Below are 22,590 nucleotides of genomic sequence, written 5' to 3'. Positions count from 1 at the left end.
TTTTAATCCCAATTTTGATCAGTCAAGCAACAGATTCGATTGATCGAAAATCTGGAAAAATCAAATTTTTGAAAAACAAAGCATTTTAATGCAGAAACTCCTCAATGTTTTATAAATAAAATGCATGAGTATGAGATGAAAAGTTTTTCAAAAACCCTTGAATTTAACCCAGATTTTCCAAAAACAAGATTTTCAATCAATTTGTCCCCAAATCTCAAACTTTAAACACATTTTGCATTAAAATCAAGGAACTTTTAATCTTGGTTGGCCACAACAAGATCACACACAATATAATGTACCAAATTTAGCAAAGAGTAACTTGTGTAGTATGTGCAACTAGCAAAAACTTAAGATACATGTGAGGTGATAAGTAAATAGTGATCAATCACAATTTTTACAAAATTCATCATATAAGTTTAAAAGTGACTATCACCTAAAGAGTTATGTCATATAACTCTCACATCTCCTAGAATAAAAGTTTGCAATCATGTAAGTTTCTTGATTTGCCTCATAATGTACACACCAATTTTATTTGATTTGAAACTAATTAAATAGCCAAAATAATGTACACACCAATTTTATTTGAATTTGAATTTTATTATAAGCCGATGCTACACCTTATGTTCTTTTTGTGCATGTGTTACACTTTCTCGAGTACAAAATCTTATGATATGCACTAAGATGTTCATGATTGGCTAGTAAACAGTGGTGAGATGGTTATTTATGCATTTCTCTTAGGATTTTTTAGTCCTTACAATCAAAAGCATGTGAATTTAAAATGTCATATTTATGATAATGTAGAATTTAAAATGTCTCGTTTAGAAGTGTGGGGCTTAATTTGTCCTAAGTATAAAACTATAGGGTTTTTCAAGTACTTTCTCCAATATATTATTCGAACATTTAATGTATTTGGATCATATATCATGAAAGTTATTTTTTAGATTTTCTTAATTGAGTCATATTAATGGATGTTCTTAGAACAATTGCTAATTAATCTTAATAGGAAAGTTTTTACACAACTTTTATGAGAAATGTAAAAAACTGTCAACAACATTTATTGTTTTATCATTCTCCTAATAAAATGTTTCTAAAAATAACTCATAAACCAATACCTTTAGGGCATTAGTGAACATATCCTTTCTTAATTTTTATTATAAATATTGTATCAAAATTTTCTTAAAATGACCTATTAATGATGCCCCAATTAGGATTGCTCGTTAACAAGATCCATAATAAGTGATTACTCCACAATAAACTTCTTATGTAAGGGAGAGCTACCTACTGGCTAATAAAGTCTTCATGTTGAAATTCGCACCTAGGGTTTTAGTTTCTTTATCTGTTAAAGAGGAGAAAAGATTCCCCTCGAACTGAGGTTCTCACACTTATTAATCATGAATCTAACCATCAAACATTCAATCCGCATGCAGTTTTTCTTGTTGCTGCTGGCAGCCAAATTTTGTTTAGCTGGAAGTAAGTCTGTCCAGTCTTAAACAGCCTAAATAAAGCCTTATAGAAATAAAGAAAGATATTCTTCAAAATATAAAGAAGTTCAACTTGCCATACACATCATTATCCAATTAAATTATCACTGGAGTGCTTACACGGATATGGAGTCGAGGATTTTAAGCAAATAAAATAGAAGGTCTTTATGGGCATGTGCTCGATTATGACACCATGATCTAAGGACTAAGGTATTTTCTTCCTCTTAATACTCGATAGGAACTATTTAGCCCTATTCTCCAAGAAATGGCACCAAAGCAGCTTTGCACAGTGACAAATAACAAAAGTATGAAGTACGAACCTTTTTGTATTTTCGAGTTTCACATGGCATGAGAGACTGGAGTGCCTTCACTAAAAACTTGATCATGAGCCATGAAGTAGAAACTAGCAACTTGCACAGAAACGCAAAGATAAAAATACAGTTCCCAAAGACAAAGGTATGCTATAATGTGATTAAAAATGTCGAATTGTACAGTTCATGCACACATGCGTGGGCCATGAATTAATACTATTAAGTCTTCTCAGGGACGGAACCATGTTCAAGCTGAGAGGGTTGTGGCCCCCCACCCTCCCCAAATTTAAAAAAAAATATTAAATAGTAGGTATATATTTAAGATTTTAAAAAATAAACCCAAGAAAAATTATATTTGCCCCCCTCAAGAAAATTATATTGGTTCCTCTCAACTTTGAATCCTAGTTCTGTCCTTGAGTCTTCCTTAAATTCTTGCTATAAATATCAAAAGTTGAAGTATGTTGGGGGTATGCTTGATACTTGATATACACAACATATAGCAGTAATTTGCTAGTGAACACTTAAATATCAAGAAGCACTTTTGATTCAAAATGGCTCCTGCTTTTACAAAGGTAAAGATGGTGACTGTGTTGACCATTGACGGAGGAGGCATTAGAGGGATAATTCCCAGTGTCCTCCTCGACTTTCTTGAATCTAAGCTTCAGGAACGTACCTCATCAGTCACCACCATAGTCACCTTTTATTCTTTTTATTCTGTTTCATAAATAAAAGTCTATGTGTCTATGATCTGTTTAGGAATTGGATGGACCCAATGCAAGAATTGCAGATTATTTCGACATAATTGGAGGAACAAGTACAGGTGGGCTAGTCACCACCATGCTTACAGCCCCCAATCAGGATAACCGACCCCTTTATGCTGCAAAGGACATCACCAACTTCTACTTAGAGGAATCTCCCCAAATTTTTCCCCAAAGCAGGTAAATTTTAATGAAACCATGTACGAAACCAAAATGCCTTTCCTATTAAGTTTGGAAAATGATCATCTCAATTTGAAATATATAAAATGGTTTAGAATAAATATTATTGATTCAAAAGTGTATTAGTAGTTTAGTACTGCTACATTATTACTAAGGGAACATAAAATCTGAACCATGAAATAAATTGTTTTAATTTTTACCCATTTAAAGAAAAACTTAACAAATGCTAAACAAGTACCATTATTTTCTACTAAAGATGATTCTGTGAAAGCAGGCACACCAAATTTGTGAGTGCAATGACAAGCTTGTTCGGTTCCGTGATGGGGCCCAAGTACGACGGGAAGTATTTGCACTCAAAGATAAACAATCTACTCGGTGACCTAACGCTGAAACAGACCCTAACACATGTGATCATACCAACCTTTGATATCAAGCTCCTTCAACCAGTGATCTTTATAACCAACGATGTATGAGTATGACAATAATTATAAGATTTAGTCTGTCTGAAAAATTCATCAATTTGTTGGAATATCTGTGGCAATCACATGGTCTCAACTGGTCTAATTTTTTGTGCAGGGAAAAAAGAATGAGTTGATAAAACGCTAGGCTAGCAGATATTTGCATTGGCACGACTGCAGCACCCACTTATCTTCCAGCACACTACTTTGAGACGAAAGATGCAAAAGGAAGCACTAAAAGTTATGATCTCATTGATGGCGGGGTTGCTGCAAATAATCCTGTACGTGAGTAGCTAATACGATAATTTAGGGCACACTAAAAGTTATTTTGGACCATGTTTGCAAAGTTCTCTCTTATTTAATTTGTTTATTTAAACTAAATCCACAGACGATGCTGGCCATAAGCCAGATTAGGAAAGAATTATTGATGGCAGAAACCGAGTTTGGTCATTCTATTGAAAACAAGAGAATGCTGGTTCTGTCTTTGGGCACGGGTGGGGCAAAGTATGCAGAGAAGTATACAGCACCCGCAGCCTCAAAGTGGGGTTTGCTTAATTGGCTATATACCAATGGCGGAACTCCATTGTTCGACGTATATGGCGACGCAGGTGCTGATGTAGTCGACATTCATGTGTCCACCCTCTTCCAAGCCCTTCGTTGCAAGGACAAATACCTTCGTATTCAGGTACCTAATTATTTCATCTATTTGTGACATAATTTTTGACCATATGCTATTAACATTTTTCTGGGTAACATATGAACCATAGGATGACACATTAACTGGAGATGCCTCATCAATTGATGTTGCTAGCACGGAGAACTTGCAAAGCCTTGTGGAGGTTGGGAAGGAGCTATTGAAGAAGCCAGTGTCAAGAGTCAATTTGGAAACTGGCAGGTTTGAGAAAATTGAGGGCGAGGGTACTAATGAAAAAGCTCTTGCCAACTTTGCCAAACTGCTTGTGGAGGAGAGGAAGTTCCGGCAAAACCAATGATAATCGTTACGAAGGAATATTATTTTAGCTTGAGAACTTTATGCAGAGTCCCACATTCGTAGACGTGGACTTTAGCATGAATTTATGTACTAGTTATGTGTCGTCTCTTCACCTTAAATTTTTGGACTTGATGCTGTGTTAAATTATTAGAATCTGGTTTGTTTGTTTGTTAATCCACTTTCCAAGTTCATTTGCATACTTGAGGATACTCAAGGGCAAGAGCAAACTTTGGATTTCAAGCTCGAAGGCTGGAGTAAAGCAAAAAAAAAAAAAAAAAAAATCAAATAGACATCCATATAGTATTAACAAATTATCAACTAAGAAAAATACACAAAATTACCGTTTCTTAATAAATTAAGATGCAATCATCTACCAACAATGACAAACAAAAAAAAAAACACAAAATAATATTATTTCTTTAGAGCATTTGCATCAAACAATGCAAAATAATTATTAAAAAAAAAAAAGAAAAAGAGTATCACTTTTACATATTCAACCTCCAAAATAAACTATATCAGTCAAACTAAAAATTTGTTAATTTGCAAAGTTATTACAGTTACTATATAAATTTATACTAACATTACTCACTTTGCATATGGTTTATATATATATTATGTATCCGAAAGTTGAAGGATGAGTAGATAGTGGTTATTGTGTGTGAAAAAAGAGAAACAATTAAAAAAAATAAGAGAATTTGATTTTTAATGTAATGTATTATAAAGTAGATAATCTGATATGAAGTATTTTGAAAAATGAGTATGTAAAATAAAAAAAAGTAGGTTCTTAGGTTAAAATAGATGGAATTTTTTGCATGAGCTGATGTGAATGCTTTTATACTCAGTTGGCTAGGGTTTTTAACTTTTTTTTAAGTTTTGTTTCTGTTAAGTTGTTGGGTTATGTAGTTGCTAGATGGGCTGGGCTGGCTAGGCTGATTAGAGAGGAAATAAGGGCCTAAAGTTTTGGAAGATTGGGACCCAACTACAAAAATAAAAAATATAACTAGTAGAAATTTTTTTTCTTAGGACCAAGGGGACTCAGGCCCTCTTGCATCTGTCCCTGCTTGAGGGTCAGTATGATTCATATTAAATATTGCAAATATAAAGATATATCTAGTATTATGTTCTTTTAAATTTTTAAGAACATGGCATCATGAACACTATTAGATACCACCCCAAAAAAAAAAAATCTTAAATGGAGAGGATTTTATTCCCATCTGTTGTGCCATGGACTTCGATAAAAGTATTCTAGTTGAATCTCTACCCTAATAATTTAAGGTTTCAAGTATGATGTTTAAAAAAATTAAATTATCATCTCATATGGATTTGGGACTTTGATAATAAGAGGAAAAAACAATGAGAGAGAAATGTTTGAGGTATTCATGGGTTTTGTTTAATTAAACAAAAATAAGCTTATAAGCTTATTAAATGCTTTTGTGCTTCTAAATTGTTAATTGCACTACACTTTATACCTGAGGTTTTTTAGTGTAACACAAAATTCTATGTGATATTGTTTTATGTGAAAATATAGGTTTACACATTAAACAATATCATATGGGGTAAAGTGTTACACTTAAATCTCTAGATATTCCATATCTTAGACAAAAACCACAAAGGGAGTTCTATGTATTTTTCCCTTTAGCAGAACTTTTTCTTTTCTTGATTACATCAAAATTTTGTTCATTATAATTACTGTGTCTTGTATTTTTTTTTTTCAAAAGAATTTTTGTTATTGAATCTAGAAATTTCCCTTTTTAATTTATCTTTTTCTTTTGGAAATTTAGATTTTCTTGTTTACTTTTTTGACAAATTTCAGGTATTGGGTAAACTCGAAAGTATGAAATAATTCATATATAATTTTTGTAGCTCTGAGTATGGACTTATTAAATACTAGGAGGAATTTGCTTATTAACCATCTATTAGAGTAGTGGGATGCTTATCCATAATTTAGGAGAATGTACATAACTCTTTTAATAAAGAAAAAGATGTTAGGACATATGTGTTCACTTGTTAAGAACATATGTCATGATTTTATGTAATTGGTTTATCCTTTGACAAAACGCACTTTACTTGTATTTGGGTAGATTTAGGATGTTTTAAATACTTCAAGAAACCTTGTTTCAAGATCAAGTATTAAAGTTTTCAAGTCTGTTCAAGAGAACAAGTTCAGAGCGCAAAATCATTAAAGCTCGACAGCTGGTCGACAACTACATCTATCGAGCTTAAGGAAGCTGTTCTTCATTTGGTGTGCTCGACACCTTCTCGACAGCTGCTCGACACCTGCTATCTGTCGAGGTTTAAGATTTTCAGAATTTCAATATGATTTTCTTGGGATCCGTGAATGTGTCTTTGGGCCTTCCTTTCTCTTAAACCTAGACATATAAAAGGATCAGTTTAAGGGCCGTCAAAGTGTTCACAAGTTGCACTAGCTTTGAGCAAACTCTGTTCAAGCAAATTGTGACCGGAGACGAAGTTCTTGCCCTAGTTCATCTCTTTCTCTTGAAGAAGTTGCTGTGCATGTGCACCGTAGGGTTTTGTGACCAAGCATCTTCTTGATCTTCATCGTGTGGATGAACTGAAGAACTTTGCAACCAACAACCTTCTTAGTTGGTGATTGAAGTCGCGTACTGGGATCCGCGCAATTGGTTAGTCACGTACTGGGAGTCGTGCATCTGAAAGGGGAACTGTCACTATTGAACAAGTCCAATTGGGTATTGGGGTAAGGGTTCAACTGTAGGTTAGTAAGGTACTTGGATTCCGGTACTTGGATTCCTTTACTTGTAACCGCTTGTTGTGATAATAGTGGAGTTTCGGGAGTGGTGACCTGAAAATCACCCGGTAGAGTTTTTGCAGTTAGGTTTTCCTCATTCGTAAACAAATCACCGTGTTATTTATTTTCCGCTGCATATTTAGTTTATTGGTGATTTGTTTGTGCTACCACGCATTTGCATGATAAATTGATTAATTAATAACTTGGCTAATTAATTAATTAATTTCTATCACAAAGGGTCATTTAGTTTGTGGCCTATCAAAAGATAATATATGAAATTCAAGAATTAAGAACTTTCAATGCTTATAGTTTCTTGTTTTTAAATTGATAATACAATAAGAAGGGTACTATCAAGTTTCAAGTTTCAACCATATTATCTATTGAAAACACTATAAATAAATAAAAAAAATGTATGTTTGGTTTTTTCTCAAATAGGTCAAATAACTTCAATATTACAGTAATACTATGAATACGGTTAAAGTCATGTAACAAGCCACGTGAACAAATTGTGGCAATAACCAAAAAGTTGTGGACTCAAGACTTAACATTTTTGTTAGAGAAATATTATGTCCACAACGGTAGGTTGTTATTTGATGTATGAGTGGGCAAAAAAGTAATTTAAGTTGCAGATATAACACTTCTCTTTTCGTTAATGTTAGAGTGTTAGCACCTGGGATTCTAAAAAATATCTCATTTTACCATCTCAAAGTTACTTTATCTATTTTACAATACCATTTTACAACTCACCCAACATCCCAATTCTTATTTTTCACATCACACCCAAATACTATTCAATTTTTTATTCATTTCATTTTCTATTTATCTCTCTTCCTTACCATCTCTCTCTCTTCACTTCACTCTTTTTTCCTCGCCATTTCTTCCTCTCTCTACACCCACAATCAAAACCAATGCACCACCTCCACAATCAAAGCCAGCCAACAACTCAATCAAAACCCATCCAAAAAAAAAAAAACCACAACGATCAAAAGCCACAAACCCACTGCAAACAAAAGCCAAAAAAATACAACCACAACAACCACCACCGGAATCTATCACTATCATCATCACCACCATCAAAAGCCACAAACCATCAAATCCACCACTGATTTGCTACACCCACCGTGATTTCCACTACAAACCCACTCAATCTTTACCCACAAACGAAACAAATACCCACCACTTTAAGACCCACCACCACCAAACACCCACAAACACAGCATATACTCACCACTACAACCACAACGAGATTGACCTCCACCATGTTCGTGAGCTTCGCACCACCTAGAGGCCTTTTGAAACTAGACCGAAGAGAAAGGTGGAGAGTTTTGGGGTTGGAAAGAACAACCATTGCTCGCGGTGGTGGAAAGAGAGAGAGAGAGAGAGACATTAAAAACTTATTTTAAAAAAATAGAAACTTGCTATAATAACATCTTACTTATAAGATGTTACTGTAGCTTCTTGATTGTAAAATTTGTTAAGAATAGCCACCCGAATAATGCTTTGGTTTTGTAGTTAAAGCATTCACAGAAAAAAAAATAAATAAAATAAAATAAAAAAAGTTAAAATTTTAGATTTTAGTAACTCAAAAAGTTACTCTATTTATTTTAATAACTCACTTTACAATACACCCAACATCAAAAGTTATATTTTTCACATCACAGCTAAAAACTATTCATCTCTCTCTCTCTCTCTCTCTCTCTCTCTCTCTCTCTCTCTCTCTCTCTCTCTCTCTCTCTCTCTCTCTCTCTCTCTCTCTCTCTCTCTCTCTCTCTCTCTCTTCATTTGATGCAGTCACCCTCACAACCCTCTATTCACCATCTCCACAAACCCACAACCAACCACCACCATTATCATTACAAGCCTTTATAAAACCTAAAAAACCAATATAAACAGCCATAACTAACCATCCTAGCTGCTACAACCAAAACCTAGCAACCCACAACCCACCATCATAGCCGCCATAACCAAAACCCAACAATCCATAACCCACCATCTTAGCCACCACAACCCACCATCCTAGCCACCACAACCAAAACCCAGCCACCTTCCTCTTTCACCACTAATCCAACCCACATCCCCCACAAATCACAAACCCATACATAATCACCTATCAAACCCAACCATAACTCTGTCAAAACCTAGCCACTCCCGCTAAAACCCACTCACACAAACCCATACAGGTGGCCCACCCACCAACGAAGGACGACCACCAACGAATGTGGACCACCACAATGACGAGAAGAGAGAGACTAATACAAGCACAACCTAGAGCCATCATGTGAGAGGAGAGAAACAGCAAAGGAAAAGTGAGAAAGGAGAGAATGGGAGTGGCTATGCCTATGGGCAAAAGGGGTGAGGGGACTGGTGAGGCAGTGAATCGGTGACAATGAGAGCCAAGCAACCCACCGAGAAAAGAAAGAGACCGAGAGAGTTAAGGGTAAGGTTGAGAGAAAAGAATGAATTTATACTTAGGAGGGGTGAAAAAACCTAGGACAAAATGACATCGTTTTGATAGTTAAAAAAATAAAAAATAAAAAACTTAGTGAAACGATGCCATATTAATCCATTTATATATATATATATATATATATCGGTCGGTTCAAGGACAAAATTGGTTTTAGACTTGAGTTTCAATGGTTGCACCACACCGACATTAAAATAGGCTTTGCCTTCTATTCGCCGACCTTGGCTTAGTTGGTCGGCTCCATTTACGGTAGGGTATCATCAGCGCCAGTCGGTTGGGTCGGCCACGATCCCGTTGTGCACACCCCTACTCTTCATTGAGAAATTTACATTTCCTTTTTATATTTTTTAATTATTACTTTGTATTTTTCATTGTATTTTCCTTTTCTTTGAACTAATCTCATGTTTGATTTAATCTCCTATTATCTATTTCTTTCTTTTAACTCCATTGATTTCTTCTAATTTTATTTTATTATACACCATCTCCTTTTGAGAAAGGTATTTTTTTTTATTCACTTTTTAAACATTATCACTCCCCTAGAATTTTGGTGAAAAGTTTTGACTTAGAAAAGACAAAAAAAGAACCCTTGAACACGTGCAACGTGTGTGCATAGAGGTTAGTATAGATCTAACGTTACTTGAAAAAAAAATAATGAATTTCCCTTTCACAGTTGCCATAGTAGCCACACTGCAAGTTTGCAACATCTCAACACTTTTGCCTCCACAAGTCATTGTTTTGCCACCTCAACTCACTGGTTGTACTATAACAGGACTTAACGAAAGTGCCGTTGTTGTATCTTTCTCTGTTGGGAGAAATTATACAGTCCTCATGGTAGACCACGTCACTTGTCCACCATTCCACTAAAAGATTTCCACTTGTTTAAAATTACTGAGTCAGTAATCAGTTTCTGTTTAAAAAGAATTTCTGACTCAGCAATTTTAATTAGCTGAGAGTCTTTTAGTAGAATGGTGGACCATGTCACTTGTCCTCCATGAGGACCTTATAATTTCTCATCTCTTGGTATGTTTTAAGTGTTTGTGGTTAGTTTAGGAGTTTATGTTTAGTTGATATTTGTAGCATACTGTATCCATTATATTTAAAAGGTGAAAATGGCCAAATACCACCCTTTCATAAAATTTGTAGCGAAAAAACACTATTTCGGAACTAAATGTGGAGCTACCACTTTTTCTAGTACTTAAGTTCACTAAACTCGAGTTCCCTATTTTCTATTCTACTATGACACTGGCTGACATGGCATTTGGGCATTAAAAAATGCCACTTTGTACTCGAGTTTTCTGGACTCGAGTACTGTATTGTGGTACCCAAGTCCACTAAACTCGGGTATCAATCTGTATTGGCCCCAATTTCTTGAGTGCAAAATCATGCCCATTGATACTCGAGTCCATGATACTCGAGTACTGTGTTAGCAGTACTCGAGTCCATTAAACTTGGGTATCAATCTGTATTGGCCCCAATTTCTGGAGTGCAAAATCATGGCCATTGATACTCGAGTCCATGAAACTCGAGTATTGTGTTAGCAGTATCCGAGTCCATTAAACTCGAGTATCAATCTGTATGTGGCCCCAATTTCTGGAGTGTAAAAATCATGCACTTAAAATCTTTTCGTCCATTTGATTTTTTACGTCCATTTGCATGAAGTTCTCGCTTATTGCTGTACTGTTTAAATCTTTACGTCCATTTGATTTTTTAGTGAACGTTTTTTTTTTTTTTTTTTTTTTTGATAAGTTGATTTTGGTGAATGAAGCCATAACTTCATGCAAATGGGTTGAATTTGCTCGATGGACAAGAGTCACAAGACACTGCCAAAACCCATGAAACAATGCACAAGGTTTCCTCCATAACTAAAGATGGCTGTACGGCACCAAGGTACCCAGATCCATTTGGGCCTTGAACTCTGACCCAACAGCATGGCCCATGGCCCCAATCTCTTTCTACCCAAAACCCCAGTCTGAACCCACACAAACTGCAAGCCCAAGTTTTGTCACTTGGTCCTTGCTCGGCAAACCATTCTCAAACAATAAAGAAAGAATAACGTCCAAACACACCATTCATAGCATGCCCGGCAATGCCCAGGGAAACACCGTTGCCGGGCATGCCTACTGGAGTTGGACTCCAATTGCGACTGATGATATTGGACCTCCAATTGCACTAACTATGGTAGTAATCATGATCTCTCCACTAATTTAGAGCTATAAATATGAGGGGGAAAGGAAATGGTTGTTGAAAGGTTCTCAAGGAAACAGAGAGAGAGAGAGAGAGAGAGAAAGAGAGGCAGCTTCACTGAGTCTCTGTGCCGAGAACAACCCAAAGTAGAAAATCCTAAACCCACATTACAAATAAGTTGTAAGCCCAAGTGAGGTCAAGCCCAATAGCCTCATTTTAGGCGCGCACGATGGCTTATATTGAAACAATCAAAGCGACCACCATTTTAACAATTGCAAATTTGCAACAAACATTTTCAAAGTTGGTACAACTAACTTCAAATTAATACTAAAAGATATAAAAGTCATTTGTAGCAAAATTCTTTAATCCATCGATTGAACTTGGCATGATACAATTATTTGTGAACAACATTATCAATTTGCAGTCAATTTTAGGGCCTTCTTAGCACCTGTGCTAGACTCTTAATTCTCAGTCACTACTCACTAGTGTTGTGTCTTGAAATATTTAGCAGCCACTGTCCTGAATCCAGCATCCATTTTTCCTTATTTTACAAAACTCAGCTAGTATTTGATAAGTATACAACCTACCAAAATAACCTACGAAAATAATTAATACTGTCCACAGTAATATATTATGTTTTCATTTTTATTTTTCTGAAGAAGCAAATTAAATTCATAGAAAAGAAAATGGCACATAGCTAGTATATGATAAGTATACAAGAGAAACCCCTTTAAAAAAGTATACAAGAGAAACCAAAAAAAAAATCAGCTTCTAAAGCTTGAACTTACCAAAAGAGAGCCCAAAAAGGAAAGAAAGAAAATAAAACAACTAGACTAGACATCCAAGTGAACAAAAAAGAGCATGAGACCATGCACTAGATGTTTCACTTTAAATTTTCCACATAAAGCAGTCCACCTACTCCTTGCTATGACCTATATTGGCTTGCAGGAAAGTCTCTGAGCAGAATTTGAAATAAAAGTGCTACCAAGTAATAAAACATCATGTTTAGAAAAAAAATCAAAATACAAATCAATTTGACTCATTACAGAGGATTAATCCCGGGACATAAAAATCAAATATTAAAATAATGGACAATTGAGCGAGAGCGAGACAGAGAGGGAGATTGAGAGCATGTGGGAGAGTGACAGTGAGATGATAGCAAGATTGAGAGAGTGAGAGGGAGATTGAGAGAGTGAGAGTGATGAGAGAGGAAGACTAAACCCCAGTTAAGTAATGGGAGAGAGGAAGCTTCAGAGAGTTAAGTGTGTAAAAAACAGGGGCCATACTCGAGCTCCTTAAGCTCGAGTATGAGTCTGGATCACTCAAATTTTAAATTCCCAAATGCCATGTCAAACGGTGCCACAATGGCTAAACAAGGGCGAACTCAAATTTACTGTGCTCGAGTACCATTTGGAACTTATATCAATTATAAATTGCCAAAACCTTATAAATTAATTAACATTTTTTATATATATACTTAACTTGGCCCACACTTATCACGGAGCAGCCGTGCAAATAAAGTTAAAGAAAAAGAAATGTATAGCGTGGAAGTGTAAAATTTAAAAATAATTTGTTGTAGACTACTTTCCCCAGTCTACAGTCTACAGTCTACACCCAAGTAAAAGCAATAATGATGAAAACAATCTCCACTCTGCTTACTTTCCCCAGTGTAGTAGACACAGGCTCTCCTCCACCGCAACAAAATTCAAGCCCAAATTGCCCAAATTCTCGTCTCAATCATTTATATTTTTGCCCAACTTTCTCCATCTGTAACAGATGCCTCAAAGTTGACCCCAAAATCCGTAACTTTTTATTATTATTTTCATTTTTATCAAAATTTTCTCGGGAAACATTTTTCTGGGGATACAAACAGGGTGGTGAATGAGAATGATGCGGAGAGCGTTGGACATGTGGAGGCCGGTGAAGAGGCAAGTTTCAATTGTGTTGTGTTGGGCATTTTGTGTAATATCAGTTTTGCTTTTCCTTCTCTTGTTGAGCAAACAAAGTCAGATTGAGTTGAGGCCCGCGATACCCAAGGTAAACAAAAAGTTCTTCATTTCGTTTGTATTTTATTGTTTTTGGAAATTTTATTCATTATTTTGGATCTTAGAGTTTTACTACCTCATCTGGTTTCTAAGAAAACGCCTCTATTGGGAATTATTTTCCCTTATATAATTGTATTTTCGTGTAATTTATTTATTTTATGTAAAATAAGTCAAAAATAATAATTTATACCAAACCAGCATGTAGACGTGGCAAACGGCCGGTCGGGTTAATCGGATTGCGAGTCAAAAACCCATTTCTAGCCGGTTAGAAACAAGTCGGTCAATCGGGTTTGGGTTGAGGGTCGAGTTGGGTTAACCCGTGTTTTTCACATGAATTTTTTTTTTTTTTTTTTTTTTTAAATAAAACATGTATTTGCCATTTGGATTTGGAAAGGCACTTGTAATTTTGAATTCACCGCTCAGATTAAGAATAAACTCGTCTAAACAAATTACAAATTAATACCTGGTATATAATTTTAAAACTATAGAAATACTAACATTACTAACCAAAACAAAATAGCACAAAGAATAAGTAAACAAATACACAAGTTTTATATGTACACAATATCAACCTCCCAAAGCATAAAAAATAAGTGCCTTATTGGATAACTAATTTAACAAAGAATAAAAACATATAAGAAATTTACAATTTTTAAAATTAATTTTATAATCTATTATCAATTGCGATAATTGTGATTGACACTTTATTTCAATTTGAGAATATACATTAAAGTTTGATTATTTACTTATTTATACATGGTTTTTTTTTATGAATATCATGTTATTGTTAAGCAAAACATAGTTCCAGAAATATCATAATTTATTTTGAAAAACCGTTTATTTTGGACATGAATTGTTAAAAAATAAGCCTAGCATTCTCAATTTATGCTAATTTCATTGATACTTTGGCTTCACTCTTCTCAAACTTATGAATGTTTCTCCTACATGTTTATAATTTTAAATATATGTTTTTAACTCTACTTTAACCAGATTATCTTGTCACGTACTTTGTTATTTGATATCTAAAAATCTTTACTCATTATAGAATGCTTCAACCATTCATCTTTCAATTCATTTGCATGGAATTATGTAAAGGTCTCAGTTGCTTCCTTTAAGCTCACAACAAACAATTAAACCAATATTGTCTTAATTTTTTTTTTTTTTTTTTTATACCCAACAAAAAAAAAAGTTTTAAAAAATTATTTGGGTCACGGGTTGGGTTAACCTTCACAAAACAGGTCGGGCCATGAGTCAACTTGTTTTTGCTTTGGATCAAAAAAATTCTGAGTTAGGTCAACAAATTTGACCAGTTTTGCCATGTTTGCCAGCATGGGTACAATCAAATGTATGAGTAAAGGGGAGGTTTTTTTTTTTTTTTTTTTTTTTTTTTTTTTTCCAAATAATTCCATTGATATAAATTTTCTCTAATAATTGATGTGGACTGTTGTTGTTATTACTACGGAATAAAAATGATAATAGTGGTGGACTGGACGATATGAAAGGGTGTTGTATATGTTGATAAATATGTTATGAAAATTTTTAGGCTAAAATATTATTTCCATTATTAAACTTTACTAAAAGTTCGTTTTTAATCTCTCAACTTTGCAAAACGTTCTATTTTATGTCCTTTCGTCTTTGTCAGTTAGTTTATCACTTAGAATATTCTGCCCATTAGAGAGGTGATCAGCATGAAGTTTGCAAGTGATAACATTAGATGCCTTCTCTGTCATGAGTGAATAGACTGCTGTGCATCTATTCACTGAGTGCCCTGTTGTTCAAATAGTGTGTTTAAAATTGCGTTGGCCTTTAGTTGTAAGATCTAATAAGGACAAGCTGGTGGGTTGGACTCCACCTGGGATAGTGAAGATTAATTTTTAATATTGCTATAAGAGAGTCCTCAGTCACCCTCATGGCAGTGTATAGAGAGTCTAGAGACCACAAAAAGCGGTGCTGCAGATTTGGGCTGATATTATTGATCCTGGAGATGTTTTACTGAAGCTTGTGTAGCTTTATTTACAATCCAGAAAATGTGAGAGGAAGGCTACTCAATGTTTCTTTTAGAAAATGATGCACTTAATGCGATTGATCCTATTTGCTGCTCCGCCTTTGTGCCACCCTGGTCTATTGCTTCAATCATAGCAGATATTAAGTTTTTATCAAATTCTCTCTCTTTCTGGCTGGCTTCCAATATTGTTAGGACAAGTAATTCCCTTGCTCACTCTGTTGCCCGCTGGGCCTGTTTTTGTAAAGCTTAGGGGAAGGATCCCCATCTCCTCAATTTCGGATCCAGAATTTAGGGAGACGGAGTCCCTTCCCCTGTTTCTTTTTCATGACTCCAAAAAAGAAAACTTGAAATGACATGGAACATTTGGAATGTCGTCATTAATGACATGAAATAGTGACCATGAGATATTGCTCGTTAGTCTATACACCTATTTTTCCCATTCCACTCAATACTGAGACTAGAGGGCTTGATGAGATCAATGAATTTCCCTACAGTTCCATAGGACTACGATCTAAAAAGATATATACTTTATATTGCATTGACATGTGTGTGCCATGGAGTGCATTCAAGTGTTCTTTGAGTTCTCATAATATCTAAAGTTTGAAGTTGATGTGGGTATGCTTGATACACAACATTAAGAATGATCAACTGTTATTAATTTGCTAAATGACATATCAATATCAAAAGCTCTTTTGAATAAAAAGGGCAACTGGTTTTGCGAAGGAAAAGATGGTGACTGTGTTGAGCATTGATGGAGGTGGCATTAGAGGGATTATTCCAGGAATTCTACTGGGCTTTCTTGAATCCAAGCTTCAGGTACTTCACCAACCATAGCCACCTCTTCTTATTTTATTTTGTTTTATAATTTTTGTGTATCTATGGTCTGTTTAGGAATTGGATGGGCCCAATGCAAGAATCGCAAATTATTTTGACATAGTTGCAGGGACAAGTACAGGTGGGCTAGTCACTGCCATGCTTACAGCTCCAGACAAGGAGAACCGGCCCATGTATGCTGCAAAGGACATCACCAACTTCTATTTAGAGCACTCTCCCAAGATTTTTCCCCAGAACAAGTAAATCTTAATGGAATCGCAAAAAATCAAAGAACCTTTTCTTTCAGTTTTCACCATTTTTAAAAGGAATTCAACAAATAGTAAATGCCATTATTTTTTACTAAGTTGATTCTATGCTATGAAACCAGGCACAAAAATTTTGTGGGTTCAATGACAAATTTGTTCGGTGCTGTGATGGGGCCCAAGTACGATGGGAAGTACCTACGGTCACTGACAGATGGGTTACTTGGCAACCTCACCTTGAAACAGACCCTAACAGATGTGATCATTCCTACCTTTGATATCAAGCTTCTTCAGCCAGTGATTTTTTCAACCTATGATGTATGAGTTTGACAATAATAAACAGGCTGGAAAATTCATCAAATCGTTGAAATTGTGGTCACAAATGTGAAGTTACATGGTCACAACTCTCAATCGGTATATTTTTTGTACAGGCAAAACTGAATGACTTGAAGAACGCCAGGCTGGCAGATGTTTGCATCAGCACCTCTGCTGCACCCACATTTCTTCCAGCACACTACTTTGAGACAAAGGATGCTAGCGGAAACACTCTCAGTTTCAATCTCATTGATGGTGGGGTCGCTGCAAATAATCCTGTAAGTGGCTAATTTGATAATTTAGAGCCATATTTGGTTTTCAAAAATTAGCAAATTGGGTCATCCTATATAGCATTTCTTAATTTACTTTAAAGAAGTTGCCTTTTCTTATATATTGTAAACTAAATCCACAGACAATAATGGCCATAAGCCAAATTTTTAAGGAGAGATTTAAAAATGAGTTTATGAGCATAAGAGCAATGGACTACAGCAAGAGAATGCTAGTTTTGTCGTTGGGCACAGGTGCGGCAAAGCATGAAGAGAAGTACAGTACAACAGTAGCCTCAAAATGGGGTTTGGTTAATTGGTTGTATGACAATGGTGCAACACCATTGCTCGATATATATGGTGATGCAAGTTCTGATATGGTCGACTTTCATGTGTCCACCCTCTTCCAAGCCCTTGGTTGCAAGAATAACTACCTTCGTATTCAGGTACCAAAGGACCACAACTACTTCATCTATTCACAACATAATTGATAACCATATGCTATTGACATTTTCTTCGTAAAAATTGAACCATAGGATGACACATTAACTGGAGATGCCTCGACAGTTGATATTGCTACAAAGGAGAATCTGCAGAGGCTTGTGGAGATTGGGAAGGAGCTGTTGAAGAAGCCAGTGTCAAGAATGAATTTGGACACTGGTAGGTATGAGGAAATTGGGAGGGAGTGTACTAATGAAGAAGTTCTTTCCTACTTTGCCAAACTGCTTGTGGAGGAAAGGAAGCTCCGGCAAGACAATTGAAAGTCCCCAAGGAATATAATTTTGGTGTGATGAATTATTAAATAACCTAAACACCCACCCACCCCCCCAAAAAACACACACACAACAACAACAACAACAACAAAAATTGGTAAATGTGTTTTGTTTGAGTCCAGCTTATTCAACAAGCTTTTTAGCTTTTATGTACTTTTCTTTCTTTTTTTCTTTTTTCTTTTTTTTTTTTTTTTTTTTATCTCACTCTTTTAAAGTACAAGTATGCTTTAGCAGATTTTTAGTGAAAAACAGTTAACCAAGCTAATAAGTTGATATCAAATCCAGAGTCTTGGACAAGCCAACTCATACATGACCAGTGACTTAAATAAGTCAACTTAAAAGCATGAGTAATAATAACTTAATTTTCAAACCATAAGCATTTAATATAAGGGTCTGTTTGGTTGGAGGAATGGAAAAGTGAGAGGATGGAAAATTAGTGGGAGGATAGAAAAATAGGAGGACAGAAAAGATTTGGTTTTCTCTCATGTGTGTTTGGTTGGAGGGGTGAAAAAGTGGGAAGGTGGAAAACTTTCTTTTTTTTTTTGGAGAAAAAGTTGAGGATGAAAAATGTAGTTTATATAAATTGATTATTATTTCCTTGTTATATAATAGTGGGAAAGTGAGACGGGTAGGTGAGTATAATGAAGTGGAGGTATTTGTCTAAAATGTATTTCTCATCACTTTTCCCTCCTAATTTGGGAGGATAAAAAAAGTGGGCCCAAGAGGGAAAACTTTCTCCCTTATTTTCTGTTTCTTCTATTTCCTTTCTCAACCAAACAATGGAAAATAGCATTTTCTACCATATTTTCCTCTCTCTATTTTCCATCCTCCTTGTTTTCACCCCAACCAAACACACCTTAAAGGTTATGTTAGCATGTGCTTTTAAAATATTTGTCATTGAACTATTTTAAGAAAGTTTTAATACTAATTTAATCAGAAATATTAAAAGTTATCAAAAAAAATTTATTATTTTTTTTCTTTTTCCATAAATTAAAAAAAAAAAATGGTTCCTAACCTGTTAACTTTTCCCATAATATAAAGGAAAGACTTGACCAAATGTATTTTAACAAGACACATTAGCAAGATTTAGGAATTGAAAAAAAAGGGTGACGATATGTGAAAGTAAGAGGATGACGTTATGTAAAATTCTGAACCCATGCCACTCACAGAGAGAATAAAATGATACAGTATTTGAAAAAGTCCTATCCATGCGTGGGCCATGCAAAAGTGTCATGTCTTCTTTAATTTTGTCATATTATGCAAAGTTGAAGTTGATCAGAGTATGCTTTATGTTATACATACATACTTCAAGTATCAATTCTGCTGTTTTATGCAAAAATTAATTCCACTATCAAGCTAATAGTAACTTTGCAAGAGCCTAGAGGAAACATCAACATCAAGAAGCTAGCTCTTTCCAATCAAAATGGCTTCCTCTTCTGCAAAGACAAAGATGGTTACTGTGTTGAGCATTGACGGAGGTGGCATTAGAGGGATAATTCCCAGCACTCTCCTCAGTTTTCTTGAATCAAAGCTTCAGGTACTTACCTGTCTATTAGAGCCTGATAGATTAATAAATATGTCAAAAGCGTAAGTAGAAAATGACAAGTTTATTAATTAGTCATAATTTCAACACAGTAACTATTACTAATATTAATTATTTCGAGTTTGTAGGGAATTATCATGTTTATAGGCATCAGTTGAGTTATTTGAGTTGTTTTTGGATTGCATTTTTTAGGAGTACTGTTAATCATTAGCATGGCCATAAGATTTTACGTTGCAATATTATGTGTATATAAATTCTAGAGGATTATCAATAAAATATCATTAGATATTATTTTACATGTAGAAGGCTGGACTCTCTTGAAAAGTGTATTTTATTGAATTTGTATACATTAGTTCCCTGTCGAAGCAATAGCTACCAATTTTTTTTTTTTAAATGTTCTAAAGGTTACTTTTTCTCTCAAAATATATTGTACATATCAGCCACCCCTTCTTCCTTCTTATTTTGTTTCAAAAGCTGTGTCTATGATCTGTGTAGGAATTGGACGGACCCAAAGCAAGAATTGCAGATTATTTCGACATAATTGCAGGAACAAGTACAGGTGGTCTAGTCACCACCATGCTTACAGCTCCCAATAAGGAACACCGTCCCATGTATGCTGCAAAGGACCTCATCAATTTCTATTTAGAGCACTCTCCCAAGATTTTTCCCCAGGACAGGTAAATTTTCAATGAAACCACAACCAAAAAAGCCTTTTTGGTTTCTTTTTTAGTTCCATCAGAAACAGGTATATAAGTTTTACCAAACAAATAGTAGGTACCGTTTTTTTTTTCTTTCTTTCTACTAAAGATGATTCTGTGGAACCAGAAACACAAATATTTTGAGTTCAATGACAAGCATGTTGTGTGGTATGAGGGGACCAAAATATGACGGGAAGTACCTGCGGTCATTGACAAACGAGCTTCTTGGCAACCTAACTCTGAAAGAGACCCTAACAGATGTGATTATACCAAGCTTTGATATCAAGCTCCTTCAGCCAGTGATCTTTTCAACCAATGATGTATGAGCTAGTATGAGTATTACATTAAAAAGTAGGAAAGTTTATCAAATTGTTGGTATTGTGGCCATTACGTATGGTTCCAACTGGTCAATGTTTTTGTACAGGCAAAGAAGAATGAATGGAAGAACGCTAGGCTAGCAGATATTTGCATTGGTACCTCTGCAGCACCCACTTTTCTTCCAGCACATTACTTTGAGGTAGAAGATGCAGAGGGATATGTTCGCAGTTTTGATCTCATTGATGGTGGAGTTGCTGCAAATAATCCAGTGAGCTGATTTGAGAATTTAAGGCATCATTTTGTATTGAAGCTTTGGAAATTTGGTTATTTTGTGTAACTTTAATTTCTTGATTTATGACCACTCTGGCGAGTACTCAAATTTATTTTATACTAAATCTACAGACGATGATGGCCATAAGCCAGATTTGGAAAGAAATTTTGAGGCATAACATTGAGTCACATGACATAAAACCAATGGAGTACAGCAAGAGAATGCTAGTTCTGTCACTGGGAACAGGTGCAGCGAAGCATGAAGAAAAGTATGCAGCTGCCACAGCCTCAGAATGGGGTTTGTTTAAATGGATGTATGACAATGGTGCAACTCCATTGCTCGACGTATATGGCGATGCAAGTTCTGATATGGTCGACTTTCATGTGTCCACCTTCTTCCAAGCCCTTGGTTCCAAGAAGAACTACCTTCGTATTCAGGTATAAAATGATCACAATTATTCATTTTTTATAATAAAAAAAGGATTTGAAACCTTGGTAACTGTTGTTTATTATAAGGCCAAAACTGTTTATTTTTAGTATAGGCAAGATTTGAACATGAGTTTTTAATTCCACAATGACAGACTATACAATTGACTTAATTGGAACCTACTGTTGATCACATTTATTAAATCCATTTGTGAACATAATCTATATGTAAATTATTAACAATTTCTTGGTTAAATATGAACCATAGGATGACACATTAACAGGAGATGCCGCATCAGTTGATATTGCCACCCCGGAGAATCTGCAAAAGCTTGTGGAGATTGGAGAGGCGCTATTGAAGAAATCAGTGTCAAGAGTGAATTTGGATACTGGCAGGTTTGAGAAAATTGGGGGCGAGGGTACTAATGAAGAAGGTCTTACCTATTTCGCCAAATTGCTTGTTGAAGAACACAAGACCCGACAAAAAAAATGAAAGCACTCGAAGTCTCTCCTTTTGATCTAAAATATTTGGATTGGATGCTTTAATAAGAGTATTAATTAGAACTTCATTTGTGTGTTAGAGCTTGAACAAGCTAGAGAGGGGATGTTCAAGAGTCTCACATTGCTTAGGCGTTGGCATTGGTTTGATTATATGGTACTAGTCTACCTCCTAAGTATTTCAGTTATGGCTTGGATTCTTTGGTAAGATTATTATTACAAATATTATAGATATAGGGCTTTCATAATGTCTTGTCCTATTCATTTTCTGAAATAAGAGAGGGAAATTTTGCAATCTTGGTTTTTATTTATCCTTAAAAAAAAAATCAATTATCATTTTATAATTTTTGAGACATTTTTTGGTACAATTTTGGAGGCCTTTTATTCATGTAAATTTAAATTTTTGGGGTAGGGGGCCTTAGTCCTAGACTTAAGTGGCCTAGACCTAGAGTTAACTCTATTTAAACTTTACTCTTTTAATAGCCAGTTTAAAAAGCTCACAAGTCATGAAGTCCTAAAAACAAAAACCTCATAAGGAAGAATAATCTTATAATTTATCTAGTTGATACTTTTTTGTGTTTCCAATAGATTCAAAGTTCATATCCTCTCTCTAATTATAACTACCGAAAATATAAAAAATTTGATGAATAACTTGTGCAAATACAATTCAAATTTGATACTAATTTTTTGGTAAAGGACAGAATAAAGTTCCAAGCTATACCAAGGGCCAAACTTATCACTTTTAACAGTTGCCATCCCTTTT

General features: G+C 35.0%; 3 protein-coding genes across 6 annotated transcripts; all 3 read left to right on the top strand.

Annotated features, from left to right (window-relative positions):
• The first annotated feature begins 3,515 nt into the window (after positions 1–3,515).
• Positions 3,516–4,278, top strand: LOC126732723 (patatin-like protein 3). The gene is made up of 2 exons (XM_050435719.1): positions 3,516–3,873; positions 3,956–4,278. Exons 1-2 carry the CDS (start codon positions 3,580–3,582, stop codon positions 4,178–4,180), a joined length of 519 nt encoding a protein of 172 aa, XP_050291676.1. The 5' UTR covers positions 3,516–3,579; the 3' UTR covers positions 4,181–4,278.
• An 8,895-nt stretch (positions 4,279–13,173) lies between these two features.
• Positions 13,174–18,227, top strand: LOC126732713 (patatin-like protein 2). 4 transcript variants are annotated; one of them, XM_050435701.1, is made up of 7 exons: positions 13,174–13,631; positions 16,374–16,460; positions 16,536–16,717; positions 16,846–17,038; positions 17,152–17,313; positions 17,448–17,747; positions 17,838–18,227. In XM_050435701.1, the coding sequence occupies exons 1-7, from the start codon at positions 13,476–13,478 to the stop codon at positions 18,060–18,062; spliced, it is 1,305 nt and encodes a 434-aa protein (XP_050291658.1). In that variant the 5' UTR covers positions 13,174–13,475; the 3' UTR covers positions 18,063–18,227. The 4 variants fall into 4 exon arrangements, with proteins under 4 accessions (XP_050291658.1, XP_050291657.1, XP_050291660.1 ...); XM_050435700.1 differs by having other exon boundaries at positions 13,175–13,631; positions 16,368–16,460; XM_050435703.1 differs by having other exon boundaries at positions 13,175–13,631; positions 16,349–16,460.
• Positions 18,228–18,317: 90 nt separating this feature from the next.
• On the top strand, positions 18,318–22,122 carry LOC126732718 (patatin-like protein 2). Its single transcript, XM_050435706.1, has 6 exons — positions 18,318–19,611; positions 20,113–20,294; positions 20,443–20,635; positions 20,740–20,901; positions 21,036–21,341; positions 21,598–22,122. Exons 1-6 carry the CDS (start codon positions 19,498–19,500, stop codon positions 21,820–21,822), a joined length of 1,182 nt encoding a protein of 393 aa, XP_050291663.1. The 5' UTR covers positions 18,318–19,497; the 3' UTR covers positions 21,823–22,122.
• The last annotated feature ends 468 nt before the right edge of the window (positions 22,123–22,590 follow it).

Source organism: Quercus robur, chromosome 6 (assembly GCF_932294415.1).
Source record: "Quercus robur chromosome 6, dhQueRobu3.1, whole genome shotgun sequence".
Classification (NCBI taxonomy): Eukaryota; Viridiplantae; Streptophyta; class Magnoliopsida; order Fagales; family Fagaceae; genus Quercus; species Quercus robur.
This window is presented reverse-complemented; position numbering and strand designations above follow the sequence as displayed.

Excerpts from the sequence above, each read along its gene's own strand:
- LOC126732713 (XM_050435700.1), top strand. The coding sequence starts at position 13,476 with ATGAGAATGATGCGGAGAGCGTTGGACATGTGGAGGCCGGTGAAGAGG. Across the intron at positions 13,632-16,367 it reads TGAGGCCCGCGATACCCAAG|GAAAAGATGGTGACTGTGTT; the intron begins GTAAACAAAAAG and ends GGTTTTGCGAAG. Across the intron at positions 17,314-17,447 it reads GGGTCGCTGCAAATAATCCT|ACAATAATGGCCATAAGCCA; the intron begins GTAAGTGGCTAA and ends CTAAATCCACAG.
- LOC126732723 (XM_050435719.1), top strand. The coding sequence starts at position 3,580 with ATGCTGGCCATAAGCCAGATTAGGAAAGAATTATTGATGGCAGAAACC. Across the intron at positions 3,874-3,955 it reads ACAAATACCTTCGTATTCAG|GATGACACATTAACTGGAGA; the intron begins GTACCTAATTAT and ends TATGAACCATAG.
- LOC126732718 (XM_050435706.1), top strand. The coding sequence starts at position 19,498 with ATGGCTTCCTCTTCTGCAAAGACAAAGATGGTTACTGTGTTGAGCATT. Across the intron at positions 20,636-20,739 it reads TGATCTTTTCAACCAATGAT|GCAAAGAAGAATGAATGGAA; the intron begins GTATGAGCTAGT and ends GTTTTTGTACAG. Across the intron at positions 21,342-21,597 it reads AGAACTACCTTCGTATTCAG|GATGACACATTAACAGGAGA; the intron begins GTATAAAATGAT and ends TATGAACCATAG.